At 39.2% G+C, this 19,671-nt stretch overlaps 1 protein-coding gene across 1 annotated transcript in view; it reads right to left on the bottom strand.

Annotated features, from left to right (window-relative positions):
- DOCK3 (dedicator of cytokinesis 3) overlaps positions 1-19,671 on the bottom strand; it is a 194,813-nt gene that overhangs the window by 155,388 nt on the left and 19,754 nt on the right. Inside the window, exons 4-6 of the mRNA XM_077763419.1 lie at positions 17,732-17,816; positions 6,716-6,757; positions 5,675-5,829 (exon numbers count right to left, since the gene is read on the bottom strand). Coding sequence (XP_077619545.1) covers positions 5,675-5,829; positions 6,716-6,757; positions 17,732-17,816 — 282 coding nt within the window. The remainder of the gene's footprint in view (positions 1-5,674; positions 5,830-6,715; positions 6,758-17,731; positions 17,817-19,671) is intronic.

The raw sequence follows: 19,671 nt of genomic DNA, 5'->3' as shown, positions 1-19,671 counted from the left end.
AGAGCCTGAAGTGCGTCTCCATCTCACAAACCATGAGATCATGACATGAGATAAAATCAAGAGTCAGATGTTTAACCAACTGAGACACCTAGGCACCCCAAAAGTTAACAATCTTAATAGATGTATGTATAGAAAAAATAATTTTTTTAAGAAAGGCAATACATTCCTTATAGAAGGGGAAACTATGATATTAAGGAAAAAATACAAAGGACATTTTAAATTCTGGCTGTTTATAGGCTTTGTTCTTCTATTACCTCATTACTCCAAAGCAAAGCAGGTGTTTGTTCCACACTGACATCAGAAGCTGGCTACTTGAAGGGGAGAAGTATAAATGAAACATTCTGGTCTATTTATCTACTCACATAGCAAAGCTGATATTTGTTATAATTTGTTGTAAGACTGTTGCCAGCTACTTTAAGAAAGTATCGCTACCAAAACTTTACATATCAGTCAGTACAAGAATTCTTTTTAAGTGCGCCTGGGTAGCTCAGTTGGTTAAGCGTCCAACTTCAGCTCAGGTCATGATCTCACGGTTCGTGGGTTCGATCCCTATGTCGGGCTCTGTGCTGACAGCTGGCTCAGAGCCTGAGGACTGTCTTCAGATTCTGTGGCTCCCTCTCTCTCTGACCCTCTCCTGCTTATGCTGTCTCTCTCTCTCTCTCTCAAATATAAATAAAACATTTTAAAAAATTAAAGAATTTTTTTTAGAAATTTTAGTCTTTAAAAAATTACTGAAGATTATAATATAAATTATATTCATATAGACATATATAATTTTTCCCCACAAACACAAGTCATATTATACTTATAATTGTAAACTTGCTGTTTTCACTGGACAATACATATATTTTTTAAATATATAGAATGTGTTTATGTAGAAGTGATCCCTGATGCAGGCAAATTCTAAGATGTCCTCCAAATTTCTCCTTCAATCTGGAGTTGCAAATCTCTGTGATTAAATATGGTGGTTTTTAGACCGTGAATAGCCAAAGTAATATTGAAGAAGAAAACCAAAATGGGAGGCATCACCATCCCAGACTTCAGCCTCAACTACAAAGCTGTCATCATCAAGACAGTACAGTATTGCCACAAAAACAGACATGCAGACCAATGGAATAGAATAGAGAACTCAGAATTGGACCCACAAATGTATGGCCAACTAATCTTTGACAAAGCGGGAAAGAGCATCCAATAGAAAAAAGACAGCCTCTTACCAGATGGTGCTGTGAAAACTGGACAGCAACATGCAGAAGAATGAAACTAGATCATTTTCTCACACCATACACAAAAATAAACTCAAAATGGATAAAAGACCTGAACGTGAGACAGGAAACCATCAAAACCCTAGAGGAGAAAGCAGGAAACAACCTGCTTGACCTCAACCGCAGCAATTTCTTACTTGGCACATCCCCAAAGGCAAGGGAATCAAGAGCAAAAATGATCTACTGGGACCTCATCAAGATCAAAAGCTTCTGCATGGCAAAGGAAACAATCAATAAAACTACAATAAAAACAATCAACAAAACAACTGATGGAATGGGAAAAGATAGTTGCAAATGACATTTCAGATAAAGGGTTAATATCCAAAATCTATAAGGAACTAACCAAACTCCACACTTGAAAACCAAACAATCCAGTAAAGAAATGGGCAGAAGCCATGAACAAACACTTCTCCAAAGAGGACATCCAGATGGCCAACAGACACATGAAATGATGCTCAGCATCTCTCATCATCAGGGAAATACAAATCAAAACTACACTGAAATACCAACTCACGCTGGTCAGAGTGGCTAAAAAGAACAAATCAGGAGAATCTAGATGCTGGTGAGGATGTGGAGAAATGGACACCCTCCTACACTGTTGGTGGGAATGTAAACTGGTACAACACCTCTGGAAANGGAGGGAGGCAAACCATGAGAGACTCTTGCATGCTGAGAACAAAGTGAAGGCTGAGGGGGGTGGGGAAGAGGGGAAGGGGGGTGATGGGCATGGAGGAGGGCACTTGTGGGGATGAGCACTGGGTGTTATATGTTAACTAACTTGACATAAACTATTAAAAAAATAGTTCTTTGAATATTGAGTTCAAAACCTTGGTGACAATTGATGTGCTTACCATGAAAGGAAAAGCCATCTCTCTCAGTGTATTACATTGTAAAGCTGATTGTATTTCTTTCAAAACTATACGGTTCAATCCTAAATACAAAGCAAGGTCTGAAATGTGACTGATTAGAAAAATATATAAAAACCAATGACTTAGGACTTTTCATTTTTTTAACTTAAAAGACTCTATAAAAGTTTACATCTGAAAGGTTATTTGTTTGTTTTTTTCCTGACTGCTTAGTATGCTTAAAGTCTTACTTCATGTAAGACATATGCTCTAATCCTACTTTACCATTCAGTGTCAGTACTTAAAATCAGGAAAACATGTTTCATGCCTTTTAGAAATCCTGTTATGCCCTGTTATGCCCTGTTCAGCCCTCTTCAGTGTTAGGGACATTCCTTTTTAACCTGTAAATCCCAAGCAGTCATTACAGGGGCCCACAAAAAGAAATTCTTAGTAAATCTTGCTAAACTGTTCAATTAAATAAACATTTCTTTTTTTTTTCTAAATAAACATTTCTTGATTTAGAGGATTAATTGGTCCTTATTTGACAGATGCACTCATTCACTCATTCATTCATTCATTCATTCATTCAATAAATAGTTATTTAATGCTCCAATATCCAAAGTCCTGTGCTTAGCACTCAACTGGAGAGAAAATGGTACAAAGACACATAAGAAAGCTCCCATTCCAATGGGGGAATTCTATATGCAAGTGTACAATTACAATTTAACAACTAGTAATAGGATGAATCCAGGTACAGGTTGTCATCATAGGCACAATGAAGTCCCAGGGCTTGATTCTACCCATAAATACTGAAGAGGGTTTCATATAGCTGAGTTTTAATGGATAGGAGTTACCAAGCTAACAAGGGTAGGGAGGCATGAAAGAACAAGGTATGTTTAGGGAAAGATAACAAAGTCATCGGGATGCAGGAAATAAAGTTAAAGAAACAGAATTCTATTATGCTGGGCCTTTTATGCCATACTAAGTAGCAAGAGCTTTAGGTTAAGTGAGAGTTGAGGTGAACAGTTTTAATTTTTAAAAGATAAGTATGGGGGGAGCTGGGAAGGGGGGTGATAGGCATGGAGGAGAGCACTTGTTGGGATGAGCACTGGGTGTTATATGGAATCCAACTTGACAATAAACTATGAAAGAAAAAAATTGTTTTTTAAAATAAAAGATAAGTATGGTGGTGCTGTGTATAGTAACTCTGAGTAGGAAGGCAGTAGATCCAGGGAATTTGTATTTGGGAGAAATGTGAAGGATGTGGGGTGATGGGGGGATGGAGTAGGGAGAGTGATCTGACTGATATCTGGGAGACAGAAGTCAATAAAATATAGGGATTAATTGAGAAGGGAAGGAGATATAAAGAGAGGAGCCTAAGAGGACACCAAATTTCTGACATGGATCTCTGAGCAAATGATAATGCCTTTCACATGATCTAAGGAATACAGGAAGAAGTGTATGTGTGAGGAAAGAAAATGAATTCAGTTTAGATAAGCTGAGGTAGAAATGTCTGGGTGACATCCAAGGGCAGATGTCTAGTAGGAAAAAGGAAATGAGGCTCTGAAGCTCAGGGGAGAGGTCTTAATAAGAAATTTATTTTTCAAGGCTAAATATTAATGATTTTATTAGAATGATAAAATGTCATAAAAACAGAGCTACTAACATCCTACCAGCTGCTGTTTCTTCCCTCCTGCAGACTATTTAACACTCATCAGGCAATAGCTATCAGGATGTGCTATGTAGGTTTGCAGTCTGTCATGCACTAGAGCCTCTCTAGGTCTGCCTGTGGGATCAGCAATGAGACTCAGAGTGCAAGAACAGCTGCTCCTCTCAGGAGCCTGTGCCTCCAGCTCAGCCCTGTCCTCTGGCAGAGAGGTGGGAGTATCCTGGCGATACTGAACACTAGACTAGCACTGTTTGATTGATTAGCTGACTGCTTTGTATCAGCACTCTGTGCACCTGATGTAATACATCCCTAACCTTTCATGATTTCTGATAATTAATTCAAGGAAGTAAACATATTATCAGCTTAACAACTGTTATGAAAGTATACGTAGCGGGCATCATCAGCTCAGTGAACTAAAATTTTTGAGGGCTTATACAACTACACAAATTCTAACAGAAAGAAGAAAGAACATTTAACAATTCAATCTAGATTTAAATTCTGCTTATTAGTTCACTCTTAAAACTAAAGAAAAGAAGTAGTATTTTCAGCTAAGGACCTTAGTTTTATTATGTTAATGGAAAGGTGGTATAGTTCTCTAATTTAGTTGAGGGATTTTTAAATGGCCAAAACATTTCCAGCAACTCTACAAAAAAGAACATTTTTTCCCCTTTTCTTCTTTTAAAATATTTTAATGTTTCTTGAGGCTCGATTACAAATAATAAGCCCAAAGACAAAAAAAACTGATGCATTAATGACCCTATGTGGGTTATAAACCAGTCTCTGCTGGGCTTAGATCTTCTCTGTCCAGTAGGCCAAGAAAGCATGTANATAAACTATTTGTAAAAAAAATAAATAAATAAAATAAAATAAAATAAAATAAAAAAAAATTGGGGGGGCAAGGTATGTCAAGACCAAGGTACTGTGGAACATGCAAACTAACTGCTCTTCTTTTGTACTATAATAACTTCCATTTTTAATTTTCCCATATATAACATGCAATTGGAAAAATGAAACTATTGTTTCAAATTTTAAGTAAAGAAAACAAAACAAAGTAAAAAACCCATAAAGCACTCTGAATACAGGAAGTTTCCAAGCAATATAAAAGCATCCCCAAATTTACTTTCTCCCTGCCCAGCGTAGAAGAGGACCACAGAGAAATGCTGGATGCCCTAAAATTCCAATTTGGCTATAAAGATCATCTCACCCCATCAGAGCCTTGCTGGCCTGCAGAGGAACAGAAACTTGGAGTGTCTCCTTGACTACTCCCCACCTTTCACGATGAAAGCACCACTGTACTTGCACATGCTTAAAGGCCTCACTGCTCTTCCCAGATACATGGTCTGCTGCATATCAGATCCATTCTGTGGCCTCTCTTCCAATCCAAGGTAAAGAGGAATGAGGGAATAAGATCAACCTTCCCTTCAGTCCAGAAGATGCTCTCCCCTTTGCAGGGCTGGAAGAGCATTTAGGGTTTGGCTGCTCTTAGAAAGGACACCATTAACCTATTACCCTGTCTCCCACATGCAGCAAGGCTGCTCCAGGGCTTCCTGCATTCTGGAGCTGGACCTCTCTGCTAAATTTGCTTTGTTCTATGTTTCTCCCGTGTGTTTTCTCTGGCACTGAATAGATGCATCCTTTTCTCTCCCTAAGATGGTAACAGACAAGACTGGAGTTTGAACTTCCATGTGGAAATAGGCATAGGATAAAAAAAAGAGGCTACATGTGACTTCGAGGTAAACTGGGATTTGAGGCAAAACTCCCTGCTAAGAAAGAGGAGGTTACCTAATCTTGTTTTCCCTTCTGTCATCTACCTTCTCTGAAGGCCAGAGATGCTTACGACCCAGATAATACCATCCTTATACAATCTCAACCTCACTACAACTTCTAGTATCTTTTACCTGATCTGCTTGCCTTCTCTCATATCATATAAGGAAAAGAAGACATCGGTATCTTCCCCAATGGTATTGTAGGTGAAACTCTTCAGGCTGAGGAAGAAGTGATGTGGCACTGGCATCCGACAGGTTTCCCCATGACGTGGGCGCATTGTATCTACCTAATGAGGGAGACAAAAATCAGTGATTCCTATTTTAGTTATTCATGCATTTGTCATAAATAAAATGAAACCTTAGTGACTAGCTTTCCTCATACTACCAAAGGGGATCATTTAAGAGAGACAGAAGATGTTTTCTCTGCTAGTAAGGTAGTGCTGCATCAATATACTTGGTTTGAAGTGGGCAAATATGCAGCTGGGAGAAGTAAACTGAGTGAAGGAGATATAGGGACAGTAATTCCAATTTATGAGTGAACTTAAAATCTCCACAAGGTCACAAATTTCTAAACTCTCCATAAACTTCTAAATTCAAAGTTATTTCTTGGAGACACTGCCACCCTGATAGGCCTGATTTACACTGTTAGATGGTAATAGCTACCATTCTAAATGACACTTTTGTTTTCTCCCAGGTGGATTCATTTTAGTCTCCCAGTCTATTTCAATTGTGCTGAAGTAAATTTGCACAGAGGAGTGAGTGGAGACTGGGCAAATCTGCTTAGAGATCAGGGCCATTTAGATGAAAGGCACCACAAAATCAAGACCTCAGGGGTGGCTATCATTGGCTGGTGCATCCCCATGCTGTGATTTCTTTTTTTTAAATGTTTTATTTATTTCTAGGAGCGAGAGAGAGAGAGAGAGAGAGAGAGAGAGAGCGTGAGCAGGGGAGGGTCAGAGAGAGAGGGAGTCACAGACTGAAACAGGCTCCAGGGTCTGAGCTGGCAGTCAGCACAGAGCCCGACGCGGGGCCCGAACCCACGAACCGCGAGATCATGACCTAAGCGAAAGTCGGACGCTTAACCGACTAAGCCACCCAGGCGCCCCCCCATGCTGTGATTTCTTAAAAGAAAGCGGTGAGGAAAATATTGGGAGGCCTAGTTAAGCTGCTTACCTGGGATGTGCTTTGCTGTACACTCTGCCGGCTAGATAAGTGCTGTGGAAAGAAAGAAAGAAAAATTCACTCAACTGGGAAAGAAACTTTTATTCAGCACCCTATATGCTGTGCATTCTGTAGTCTTTTGCATATATGCTTTCATTTAATTCTAATAACCTTTTAAGAACAATGCTATTTGTATTTGATGGAGACAACTAAAGCTTCGTGTGAGAAAGTGATGTGCTGAAGATCATATAGCAAGACGGTGGCAAAGTCTGGATTCAAACCCAAGCCTTTACAGCTCAGAGTACCAGCTAAGTGATGAGAGCATGCTACTAGATTTTTGCTTTGGTGCTGTCTGCTCCACACCCTCTACCATATCCTGAGTTGCAAGATCCAACTTCTGTAGGCTCTTTACACTGGAGGATGTGTAGTCTTTACCCTGAAGTACCCCTCACCCCCAACACTCTGTTCCTTTGCTGCTGGCTGATGTTAGAAGAAGCAGATTCCAATCCCAGCTAAATGTAAATGGGTTGTGAAATCAGATAAATTGCTTACTCTCTCCAAGAGACATTGTCCTCAACTGTAAAACTTAGATAAAAGCTTTTATTGTCTTTCTCTCAGTTACTGTGAGGCTCAAATTACATAACAGGAAGCAGCATGACACAGTAGTTAGGGACCTAAGTGCAGAAGTGAGAACACCTGGTTTTAAATCTTGACTCACATTTGTGTTTGCTCATATGAAAGCGAGGATAACATTTTGTGCTAAACTCAGCCTCATAGGGTTTTATGCAGATTAATCTGGTATGATACCTTTCATATTGTTAAGTGGCTCATCAGTCCTATTTTATCATTATAGGTATTATTCTTAATAAGTAGTTATGTAGAAAAGTCAGTCACATTCAGAAGTAGGAGTAATTGTGTGTTCACAACAATTCAGTCCCTGGTCTTGGTAAACTCAACAATGAGAGTTTCTATCTGCTCTCTTTGGGCCCTAGAAGTGTGAGACAGCACTCATTTGAACTATTTTACATCACATGGGTAGGAAGAATGGTTGCTGAGTAGACTGTTTTCATTTCTTTTATTTGGGGTTAAATGTGTGCATTTGGAAAACTGAATACAATTAAAAATTAATTTAAATGTATTTTACTAGCTATATATGCTCATTATTAAATATTCATGTATATCATTAGCTATATTCGTAAGTTATTAATTATTAATGTCATTGATGGGACTATATGTTCCCATGATACGTATTTTTAAAAATATAATATATTGTCAAATTGGCTTACATACAACACCCACTGCTCACCCCAACAAGTGCCCTCTTCCTCCATGCCCATCACCCCATTTTCCCTCTCCCCCACGCCCCCATCTACTTTCAGTTTGTTCTCTGTATTTAAGAGTCTCTTGTGGTTTGCTTCCCTCCCTCTCTATTTGTATCTATTTTCCCCCCTCCTTTCTCCCCATGGTCTCTGTTAAGTTTCTCAAGATCCACATATGAGTGAAAACATGTGATATTTGTCCTTCTCTGACTGACTTATTTCACTTAGCATACCTTCCAGTTCCATCCACTCTGCTACAAATGGCATGATTTCATTCTTTTTCATTGCCAAGTAGTATTCCATCATACATATAAACCACATCTTCTTTATCCATTCCCCATGATACATATTAAATATAATAAAATGGGCCTCCAACAGCTGGGGAAATCATCACATAGAATGTATATGTAGAAAAGAAAACACATACAAAAAAAGTTTTTAAAAAATTAGGCTTTCCAGATGCCTGAATGGCTCAGTTGGTTAAGCAACCAACTTTTTTTTTTTTAATGTTTTTATTTATTTCTGAGAGAGAAGAGAGACACAGCGTGAGCAGGGGATGGTCAGAAAGAGAGGGAGATACAGAATCTGAAGCAGGCTCCAGGCTCTGAGCTAGTTGTCAGCACAAAGTCTGACACTGGGCTCGAACCCACAAACCATGAGATCATGACCTGAGCTGAAGTTGGACGCTTAACTGACTAAGCCACCCAGGCACCCCTAAGCAATCAACTCTTGATTTCAGCTCAGGTAATGTGCACTGACAGCACAGAGCCTGCTTAGGATTCTCTCTGTCCTTCCCCTGACTTGCCCATGCACACACATTTGTGTTCTCTCTCTCTCAAAATAAAAAACAAAACATTTTTTAAAAATCAGGCTTTCAAAAAAATAGTTTTCTATGGTTTATTGATCCATATCCCACTGGGAAAGTTATTGGCCAAAATGCTTTCCGTTGTTCTATTTTACATTCAGGGGCTATACTAAGTCATTCTTCTCAAGTGGATTTACTGATTAATTCTTAAAAATGATTACCAATCTTAAACACAAATATTCAAAAATAATTATATATATAGGTGTTTACAGCTAATTTCAGTGTAAAACATCCCTTCTGACAATAACAAATGTTATTCTAGATTTCAGAAGCATCAAATTTAAGGAGAACTCTCAAACCAGTCTAACAAACACTGAGTGGGTGGCCAGGGTTAAGGCATCAAAACTGGCATTCTGGAACCTCTTTCATGGCACTATAGGGAAAAACCACTTCCTCTTCAGGCAGCATTCAGCTGATATATCCCTCTTCAGAACCATCATCACCTGTATTAAGGCTATAATGTATTATTTCTATGTGTTTGCTACCCAACTTTAGACTTTACCCTCCCAAAGAGCAAAAGACTGTACCTTAATCATTTTATATCTGAAATACATCAAAAATAAAAATTAATTAAGAACTGCATTTTTTGAAAAAAATATGGCCTAATGCGATAGAGCTTAAAATGTTATTACCTAATCATTCAGCAATTTGTCTCCTGGTTATAAACCTCATAGAATTTCTTGCTGTTAATGTTCCAATCATATTTTCTAATTAATAGTATAATATATTCAAAGACCTTTGTGAGTATATATAAAAATATTTGGCTGGCCAGATGTCTGTCTAGCAAGTCAAATACTAATACTTCCTTTAAATCTGTATGTCTGTTAATACTGGTTACCTATCTTTCCCTAGGAAAACTTTTTCGTTTTATCCAAGTTTTCTAATTTATTACCAGATAATTAAACAAAATATACTCTTACAATTGCTTTTGTATCCTTTGTGTTCGGAATAAAATTTCCTATTGTTTCTCGGCCTTTTGGCTAAGATCAAGTGTGGAATAAATTTTTCTTTCTCATAAAAAGAATGTATGCACTACATTACTGCTCTGCCAAATTTCCCCTGTACAGAAGGCATTTTCAGCCCTTTGAAGTCTCTGGTTCATTTAGTCCACAAAAGTCTACCAATATGGAAAAAATCCTGCAACTTCAGACATTCTATTCAACTGAATGTCACAGTTAATTGCCTGATATATATGCTTGGAATTGTGTTAAGTATTGTGGGTCTTACAAGGAAATATAAGACCTACCTAGTCAGATCACTAATAAGATGATGTTCTATTGCTAGCAAATAATTTAATCAATTAAGTACAGAAATGAAAGTACACTGATCTAATAAAAATATTAATTAGCACTAGAAGATAAAAGACTAACACAGTCCCAACACATACTAATGTGGAAAGATAACAACATAACAGGAAGTTATAATGTGAGTATTCTGTTAGATCTCCCCATAATTTAGAAGCTCTTACATACTTTTCAAGTGTCCACATTCCCCAAAGAGGAATAGCTAATTAAAATTAACACAAATACTTTGTGAGCCAAACAGTGTATTCCAACTACACTTCCATTCTTCTACTACATTTTGTTTTTGTTTTAGAAGTCTTAGTTTTTGGGGCACAGGGGTAGCTCAGTCAGATGAGCATTCATCTGACTTCAGCTCAAGTCATGATCTTGTGGTCCGTGACTTTGAACCCCATGACAGGCTTTGTGCTGACAGCTCAGAGCCAGGAGCCTGCTTTTGATTCTGTGTCTCCCTTTCTCTCTGCCTCTCCCCTGCTCATGTTCTGAGTCTCTCACTCAAAAATAAACAAACATTTAAAAAATTAAAAATTTAAAAAAGGGTACCTTAGTTTTAAATTATAGGGTCCTTTCCTATTTCTTCTACAGTTCTATAAAATACCTTTCAAGAATATCCTCCATANCACTTGGGATTAGCACTGGGTGTTATATGGAAACCAACCTGACAATAAACTATTTAAAAAAAAAAAGAATATCCTCCATACAGTAAAATATTCTTTTTCTTTCAAATTTATATTTAATTTCTAGTTGGTTAAAATACAGTGCAATATTGGTTTATGGAGAAGAATTCAGTGATTCGTCATTTATATACAACACTGAGTGCTCATCCCAACAAATATCCTCCTTTTTAAAAATTATTTATTTATTTTTTAATAGTTTATTGTCAAGTTGGTTTCCATATAACACCCAGTGCTCTTCCCCACAAGTGCCCTCCTCCATGCCCATCACCCCCCTTCCCCTCCCGTCCACACCCATCAGCCCTCGGTTTGTTCTCGGCATTCAAGAGTCTCTCATGGTTTGCCTCCCTCCCTCTCCCCAACCATTTTTCCCCTTCTTCTCCCCTATGGTCTCTCTGGTTTCTCTTCAGATCATATAAATCTTTCACCTTTAACAAGTATCCTTCTAAATACCCACCACCCATGTAGCCAATGTCCCACCCACCCTCCTCCATAAACCCATAGTTTCTTCTCTATTGTTAAGAGTTTCCTGTAGTTTGTTTCCCTCTTTTCCCTTGCCCCACTTCCTATATTCATCTGTTTTGTTTCTTAAATTACACATGTGTGAAATCATATGGTATTTGTCTTTCTCTGACCTATTTCACTTAGCATAACGCATTCTGGCTCCATCTATGTCACTGCAAATGGCAAAATTTCATTTTTGATGGCTGAGTAATATTCCATTGTGTGTATATGTGTGTGCGCGTCTATGTGTGTGTATATACCTGTGGTGGTATGTTTTTTTTTTTAATTTAAATTCAAGTTAGTTAACAGTGTAGCCTCAGCTTCAAGAGTAGAACCCAGTGATGCATCTCTTATACATGACACCCAGTGCTCATCCCAAAAAGTGCCCTCCTAATTGCCAATTACCCATTTAGCCTATCTCCCTACCCACCCTTTATCTGACATGTCACTTGCAAATATCTTCTCCCATTCTGTAGGCTGTCTTTTAGTTTTATTGATTGTCTCCTTCACTGGAAGAAGCTTTTTATTCTAAGTCCCAATAGTTTATGTTTGCTTTTGTTTCCCTGGCCCTTGGCAAAGTATCTAGTAAGTGGTGAGTTGCTCTGGCTGAGGTCAAAGAGGTTGCTGCCTTTTTTCTCCTCCAGGATTTTGATGGTTTCCTACCTCACACTTAGGTCTTTCATCCATTTTGAAGTTATATTTGTATACAATCTAAGAAAGTGGTCACTTTCTTAGTGACCACACTGAGATACCACCTCACGCCAGAGTGGCTAAAATGACCTAATCAGGAGACTATAGATGCTGGCGAGGATGTGGAGAAACAGACACCCTCTTAAACTGTTGGTGGGAGTGTAAATTGGTGCAGCCCCTCTGGAAAACAGTGTGGAGGTTCCTCAAAAAATTAACAGTAGAACTCCCCTATGACCCAGCAATAGCACTGCTAGAAATTTACCCAAGGGATACAGGAGTGCTGATACATAGGGGCACGTGTACCCCAATGTTCATAGCAGCACTTTCAACAATAGCCAAATCATGTAAAGAGTCTAAATGTCCACCAACTGACAAATGGATCAAGAAGATGTGGTTTATATATATAATGGAATACTACATGGCAATTTGAGAAAGATTGAAATCTGGCCATTTGTAGCAACATGGATGGAACTCGAGGGTGTTATGCTAAGTGAAATAAGTCAGGCAGAGAAGGACAGATACCATATGTTTTCACTCATATGTGGAACAGGAGAAACTTAACAGAGGACCACGGCGGAGGGGAAGGGGAAAAATAGTTGGGTAGAGGGAGGGAGGCAAACCATGAGAGACTCTTAAATACTGAGAACAAACTGAGGGTTGATGGGGGTAGGGGAGAGGGGATAAAGGGTGATGGGCATGAAGGAGGGCACTTGTTGAGCACTGGATGTTATATGGAAACCAACTCGACAATAAACTATAAAAGAAACAAAATAAAGTAATTTACTAGGAATAAGAAATACATACATACATATATACATAAAAAGACCCAATAATTCATGTTTGTTTTTGCTTCCCTGGCCTTTGGTGATGTGTCTAGGGAGAAGTTACTCTGGTCAGGGTTCAAAAGGTTGCTGTCTGTATTCTCTTCCAGCATTTTTATGGTTTCCTGTCTCATGTTCAGGTCTTTCATTTTGAATTTATTTTTGTGTATGTTGTAAGAAAGTAGTTCAGTTTCATTCTTCTGCATGTTTCTGTCCAGTTTTCCCAACATCATTTGTTGAAAAGACTGTCTTTTTTCCATTGGAGTATTTTCTGCTCTGCTGAAGATTTGTTGACCATATAGTTGTGGGAGTCCACTCTGATTTTGAAGCTTTCTATTGATTCTTCAGTCTTTGTATCCTTCAGCTCCAAAATTTATTTCATCATTTTTTATATTTTTTGTTGAAGTTTTCATTTTGTTCTTCTATTATTTACCCAGTTTTGTTGAACTGTTTTTCTGTGAGATCTACAAGCCCTCTGAGCATCTTAGAACAATTACTTTGAATTATCTGTCATCAATTTGTGTATCTCCATTTCTTTGGAGTCACTGAAAGTTTTCTGTGTTCCTTTGGTTTTGTCACATTTCCCTGATTCTTTGTGGTTCTTGTACTCTTGAATAGTTGTCTGTGTATGCAAAGAGCAGTCACCATTTCTAGACCATACTGACTGAGTTCGATGAGGAAAGATCTTCAATGATGGGTAGGGCATGCTAGAGAATGGGTCTAATGGTGCAGGGTACCAAGTACAGGGCATGTAGCAATTCTGGGCCCGGGAGTGTGTGTCTCTTGGCATAGGCCACATGGGTCAACAATAACGACAACCATGTGATTCTATGGAGAGTTGCGAGGGTCTGCAGTGTCTGCAATGGGTTGGTTGGGTCCTCAGTGGCTCTTCCAAATCCAGTGGCTGGAAACCTGGGCAGACAGCAGTGGTGGCCAGAGCTAATAGTGTGTTTACCTTCAGCTGCAGATATCTGCAAAGTGTTATGGGAAAGCTGTAGACACACAGGGACTAGCAGAAGAGGCTGATGCCCTGGTTACTGGCATGCTTTTGCACAGCTGTACGAGGCAGTGGAGGCTGGGACAGGGGCTGGACTGGCAGTATGCAGGTGCATAGCTGCAGGGGTTAGCTTTAGGTGTCCCCAGCAATGAAGGCCATTGACAAGTATAAGGGCAGATCTGGGCCCATAAGCAGCTGTGGGGGTCTTGGTTGTTGGCATATACTCCTGTCTATCTAGGAGTTCACCATGGGAGCGTGCATGGCAATGAAGGCCAATGACAGAAGTCAGGCCAGGAGGTACACAGCTGAAGGGGCTATATATGAACATATGCACAACCATGGAATTTAGCCATGGGAATCTAAGCTGGCATGTTACAGCCACAGAGGGTAGGGCTAGCTGCTGCGTATTTAATGCCCCAGAGAGTGGTGGGGAGGTGCTTAGGGGGCTGGCATCTGTAAATGCAAATTCCCGCAGAGTGAAAAACTTGGTGAGAAAACCTTCAGGGGTTCTATGGCAGCTTTGCTGGCCACTGGTTTCTTTAAAGGTGAAAGATGCTGGGGTTCTATGTACAGTCTCCTAGGGTCCATGACGAAGTCCTCAGTGATGAAAGCTGAGGGAGTTTGCAGCATTTATAAGGGTTGTTGAAGTCTTCAAAAGAAAGTGAAGGCTGCTGGAATCCACAGAGGAGGCCAGTGGGAACCATGGTCACTCTCGCCGCATGGCTGATATGGGTAGCCCCTTCCCTTTTCCTTATTCCTAATTATCTCTGGATGTCTCAGCTTTGCCAGCCTCTCGATGGGGGTAAAACTGAAGTGGATCCTTTATACAGTGCCTGAAGGGCTGAGAAAGCTGGTCGCCTATTCTCTTCTCCTTTTCCTGAAGAGGGGAACCCTTTTAGGCCAGAGAGTTCCTTCTTGGTGCTGAGTAGTGCCAGCCTGGGATATGGAATGATGTAGCAAAATGAAAGTGTTTTTCCTATGCTTTTTGTATGATTATTCTGAGGTTGTTTTTTGTTTTGTTTTGCTCCACTGTGTTGCTGAAGCTTCTTAAATGATGGCTTTCTTCTGAGCTCTCCCAGAGCTATTTTTCATTCATGCCTGTCTAAATGTTAATCTTTATGGGCAGACAGGGCATGGAATCTCCTACTCCACCATCTTGGTGATATCACTACCCTGCAAAAGTTTTTAATAGGATTTCTTCAGTAATCTTCTTTATCGCTGTTCTCTTTTAACTCCATTATCTGGATATTGGATCTCTTGGATCAAACCTCTAACTTTCCTAACATTTCTCTCCTATTGCTAATTTTTTGTTGGTGTCATCCTGTTTTCAAATATTTATATCAAGTTTACCATAGTTATCTCATTTTAATTTTCTAGAGCTCTTTCACTTGCTTCTTCGATTGTTCCCCTCTGTTTCTTGGCTGTTCCCTGATTTCTCTTTGCAGACAGCAACCACTATTTTCTTCTACTGACTTATCTCTTTCTTCAAATTTCTTTTCACATGTATTTGTTCTGGTCTCTGACTTTTATGTGGGAGGTTTCCTCCAATGTTTACTGATGCTAAGCTGTCCAGAAGTGCTGTGTAAAATCTGCTGAACACTGGGTTTTACTGTATGAAGGTTTGTGGAAGGGAATGGTCGTTTCATCCAACATCTTTAAATACCATATAATAGGGGCGCCTGGGTGGCTCAGTCGGTTAAGTGCTCGACTTCAGATCAGGTCATGATATCATGGTTTGTGGGTTTGAGGCCTGAGTCAGGCTCTGTGCTGACAGCTAGCCCAGAGCCTGGAGTCTGCTTCGGATTCTGTGTCTCCCTCTCTCTCTGACCCTTCCCTGCTCACACACTCTCTCTCTCTCTCTCTCTCAGAACTAAATAAAAAACATTAAAAAAATAAAAATAAATAAATACCACATAATATTCTGATGATTCTAAAGTTGTTATATCTGAGCTTCACTTTTGAACTCTAGACTTTCAACATCTCAGTTTGGCAGTCTAAAAGTCATCTCAAACTTGAAAAAAAACCAAACTAATGTATTGATCCTCACTGCTCTACTCCCAAACCTGTTTCTCCCACAATATTTCCTATTACACATTTCAAGGTCAAAGTTGGGAAGATCAAAACATAGGAATCATTCTTCTCTGACCTTCCTCTTTTGGTGCACACATATACCAAATCAATCTATCACCAACTCCGAATGGATTTATCTCCAACACACACTCAAAATCCAATAATTTCTTACCACTTTCATTGCTCCAACTCTAGCCCAAATACTGAAAATTAAAATCTTTTGCTTGAATGACTGCTCCCTGCTTCCATTCTTGCCCCACTCCAGTCCTTCTGCACACATCAGCTGGAGAGATCCTTTTAAAATGTAAGCCAGATTATGTGATTCTCCTGCTCAAATACCTTCACAGGCTTTCTGTTACACTTGGGATAAAATGCAAAATCCTCAGCAAAAATAGCATACTCTAAGCTCCCATTCTGAGAGGGAGGTCTTAGCCTCAAACTCTCAATCACCCTTCACTTTCCACATCTAATTGATCAAAATTCATCATTTTTATTTACTAACATCTATATTCTCTTCTGCATTTCTTCTTCATTCTTATTGCTGTCTAGTCATTATTTATTGCCTGAATCACTTCTGTGGTCTTTTTCTTTCCTGATTCTGGTCTTCTGAATTTTACATTCTCTATAGACAGAGTCAGCATTTGAAACCCATATCCGATCATGTTACTTCTGTAGCTCTATCAGACTACTAGACAAAGTGCAATTTGGGGCTTACAAAACTCTTCATGATCTGACCCTCTCCTCCTTCTGTGCCTTACCCATAATCATTAACACATTAACACATGCCAAAGTTCCCAAGTATCTGATCTGGAACTATCACTTCTCTATTGCATTTGTTTTTGTTTTTTATTATTTTTTAGTAGTTTATTGTCAAGTTGGTTTCCATATAACACCCAGTGCTCATCCCCACAAGTGCCCTCCTCCATGCCCATCACTCCCCTTCCCCTCCCTCCCACACCCATCAGCCCTCAGTTTGTTCTCAGCATTCAAGAGTCTCTCATGGTTTGTCTCCCTCCCTCTCCCCCACTATTTTTCCCCTTCTTCTCCCCCAGGGCCCTCCATTAAGTTCCTCCTAATCCTCTTATATGTGCAAACATATGGTATCTGTCCTTCTCTGCCTGACTTATTTCGCTCAGCATAACACCCTCAAGGTCCATCCATGTTGCTACACATGGCCAGATTTCATTGTTTCTCATTGCCATGTAGTATTCCATGGTATAGATAAACCACATCTTCTTGATCCATTCATCTGTTGATGGACACTTAGGCTCTTTCCATGTTTTAGCTATTGTGGAGAGTGCTGCTATGAACATTGGGGTACATGTGCTCCTATGCCTCAGCATTTCTGTATCCCTTGGGTAAATTCCTAGCAGTGCTATTGCTGGGTCATAGGGGAGTTCTATTGTTAGTTTCCTGAGGAACCTCCACACTGTTTTCCAGAGGGGCTGTACCAGTTTACATTCCCACCAACAGTTCTACCTTCTCTTCTTAAGAGGTGGTGAGAGACAGAATTTGGTAACTGATGCAGGCTGAAAGAGCTCCATTCACTAGTAAAACCAACTGATAAATGATTCCTGGATATTATAATACAGGCTTACACAGTATTTCCATTTAGAAAGCAAAGGTGATATGTAGTGTCAGCAAAAAGAAGATCCCTTATATTCACTGGGACAAAGACAAAGGAACAACTTTAGCAATATTGTTTCATAATGCAATTAGGAATAAAAAACAAAGAAGAAAAGAATGAAGTGTGTAGGAACAAGCTTACCCTGCATTATTTTTCTTACCATTTTATAGAGATCTGAGACACTAATCTGGTCTGAATCCACTACTTCAAAGTCCTTTCGAGGCACCAAGTCCAGGCCCAAATGCCTAGTAAAGAGAAAGAACACACTCAGCATGCCACGTCCTCCGATTATTCATCTCTTCTTTATGTGCCTGGAAGTTCATATCTCTGCCATAACCTGTGCATAGAGGTTGAGACACGACACCAGCAGGGACATGCCTTTATTCAGCAACAGCTAATTGTGCTCACCATTAGGTAAATAAATGAGGCTGGGAATTTTTTTTTTTTAATATTTTATTTATTTCTAGGAGAGAGAGAGAGAGAGACAGCGTGAGCAGGGGAGGGTCAGAGAGAGAGGGAGTCACAGACTCCGAAACAGGCTCCAGGCTCTGAGCTGGCAGTCAGCACAGAGCCTGACGCGGGGCTCGAACCCACGAACCGCGAGATCATGACCTAAGCGAAAGTCGGACGCTTAACCGACTAAGCCACCCAGGCGCCCCGAGGCTGGGAATTTTAAGACTGTGATTAGTTTTAATCCCTGAGCAGTTCCCCCTTCTGATGGAAAATGAATTCATTCAGTATCATGTCTATAACGGATTGCTTGAGTTAAGAATGTATTTTCTATAGATCATTGATAAGTCATGTTTTATTTTTTTCATCCTACCAATCCTACAAGTATGCTCAAGGCTCGGGCATGCATTACATTCATTAGCATGAAAGAATTATTCCGGGTCCAAGTAAATTTATAATTCAAACACATAAAAATCACCTCTGAAAGATATTGAACTCAAAGAATGTACATTTTAATTGAATTTTTAAAAATTTTTTAAAACTCTTATTCATTTTTGAGAGACAGAGGAAGATAGAGCACGAGCGGGGGAGGGGCAGAAAGACAGGGAAATCAAATCCAAAGGAGGCAGTCAGCACAGAGCCTGATGTGGGGCTTGAACCCATGAACCGTGAGATCATGACTTGAGCCAAAGTTGACGCTTAACCAATTGAGCCACCCAGGTACCCCTAGTTGAGTTTTTATCTCATTTTCAACTTAATTAATACTGACATTGGTTACAGTAAAGGCCGCCACACAGTAGTCAATATCTTAAGAAACTTTAGATGAAAGTTTAACCAAGGAGTACTACTCCTAAAAAATACCCCCATATTTAAAAGATCTGGTATAACTTGGGGAGGAAAGAATAATAGACAGTGATTGGCAATTGACTGGAAGGTAGTATAAAGCCATGAAAATAATTTCAGAGAGCCAGAACTCTTGGGTTCAAAATAATTTATATTCAGTAAATGTTATTAGCCTTTTTCTTACTTTCTAAACCTGGAGTCAAAAGGAGCTAGGGGATTGTGAACTCCAAAACTGCTTACAAGAGTATGTGTGTGCTCGTGTATGAATTTTTTCTGAGGAGACAGTCTATAATTCTCATCAGGGTTTCAGAGCTGCTCTGTGACCACCCTATCCTCCAGCACAAGGGTTATGAATTACTGCATCTTGTAAAAGTATTCCATAGACAATGAAAGGAGAAGTATATTTTTTTCTCTTCAACTAGACTATGAACTACTTTTAGAAGATGCTAGTAAAACAGGGTCACTTGGGTGGCTCAGTCAGGNAAGAAAAGATATGAAGAGGTTAAAGAAGTAGCAATAAGATTGCTAAAATAAAAATAAGAACCTATATGAAAAAGGTGGAAGCAAATATACTAATTGCATAGGCTAAAATGATTACCATAATTAAGAATCAAAATTTAGATTGGTACTTTTCAGTAGGCAAGAATAAAGAAGAAATCTGTTTTTCTAGTAAAAGATAAAAACTCAAGTTTTTCTATTACATAGTACAACTTAAATTATACTTAATAGAAAACATGAATTTTTATTTTTAAGTTTTTTATTTTAATGTTTTTTATTTATTTTTGAGAGAGAGAGACAGCATGAGCA

This window comes from Crocuta crocuta, unplaced genomic scaffold, assembly GCF_008692635.1.
Source record: "Crocuta crocuta isolate KB4526 unplaced genomic scaffold, BGI_CrCroc_1.0 scaffold1079, whole genome shotgun sequence".
NCBI lineage: Eukaryota > Metazoa > Chordata > Mammalia > Carnivora > Hyaenidae > Crocuta > Crocuta crocuta.
This window is presented reverse-complemented; position numbering and strand designations above follow the sequence as displayed.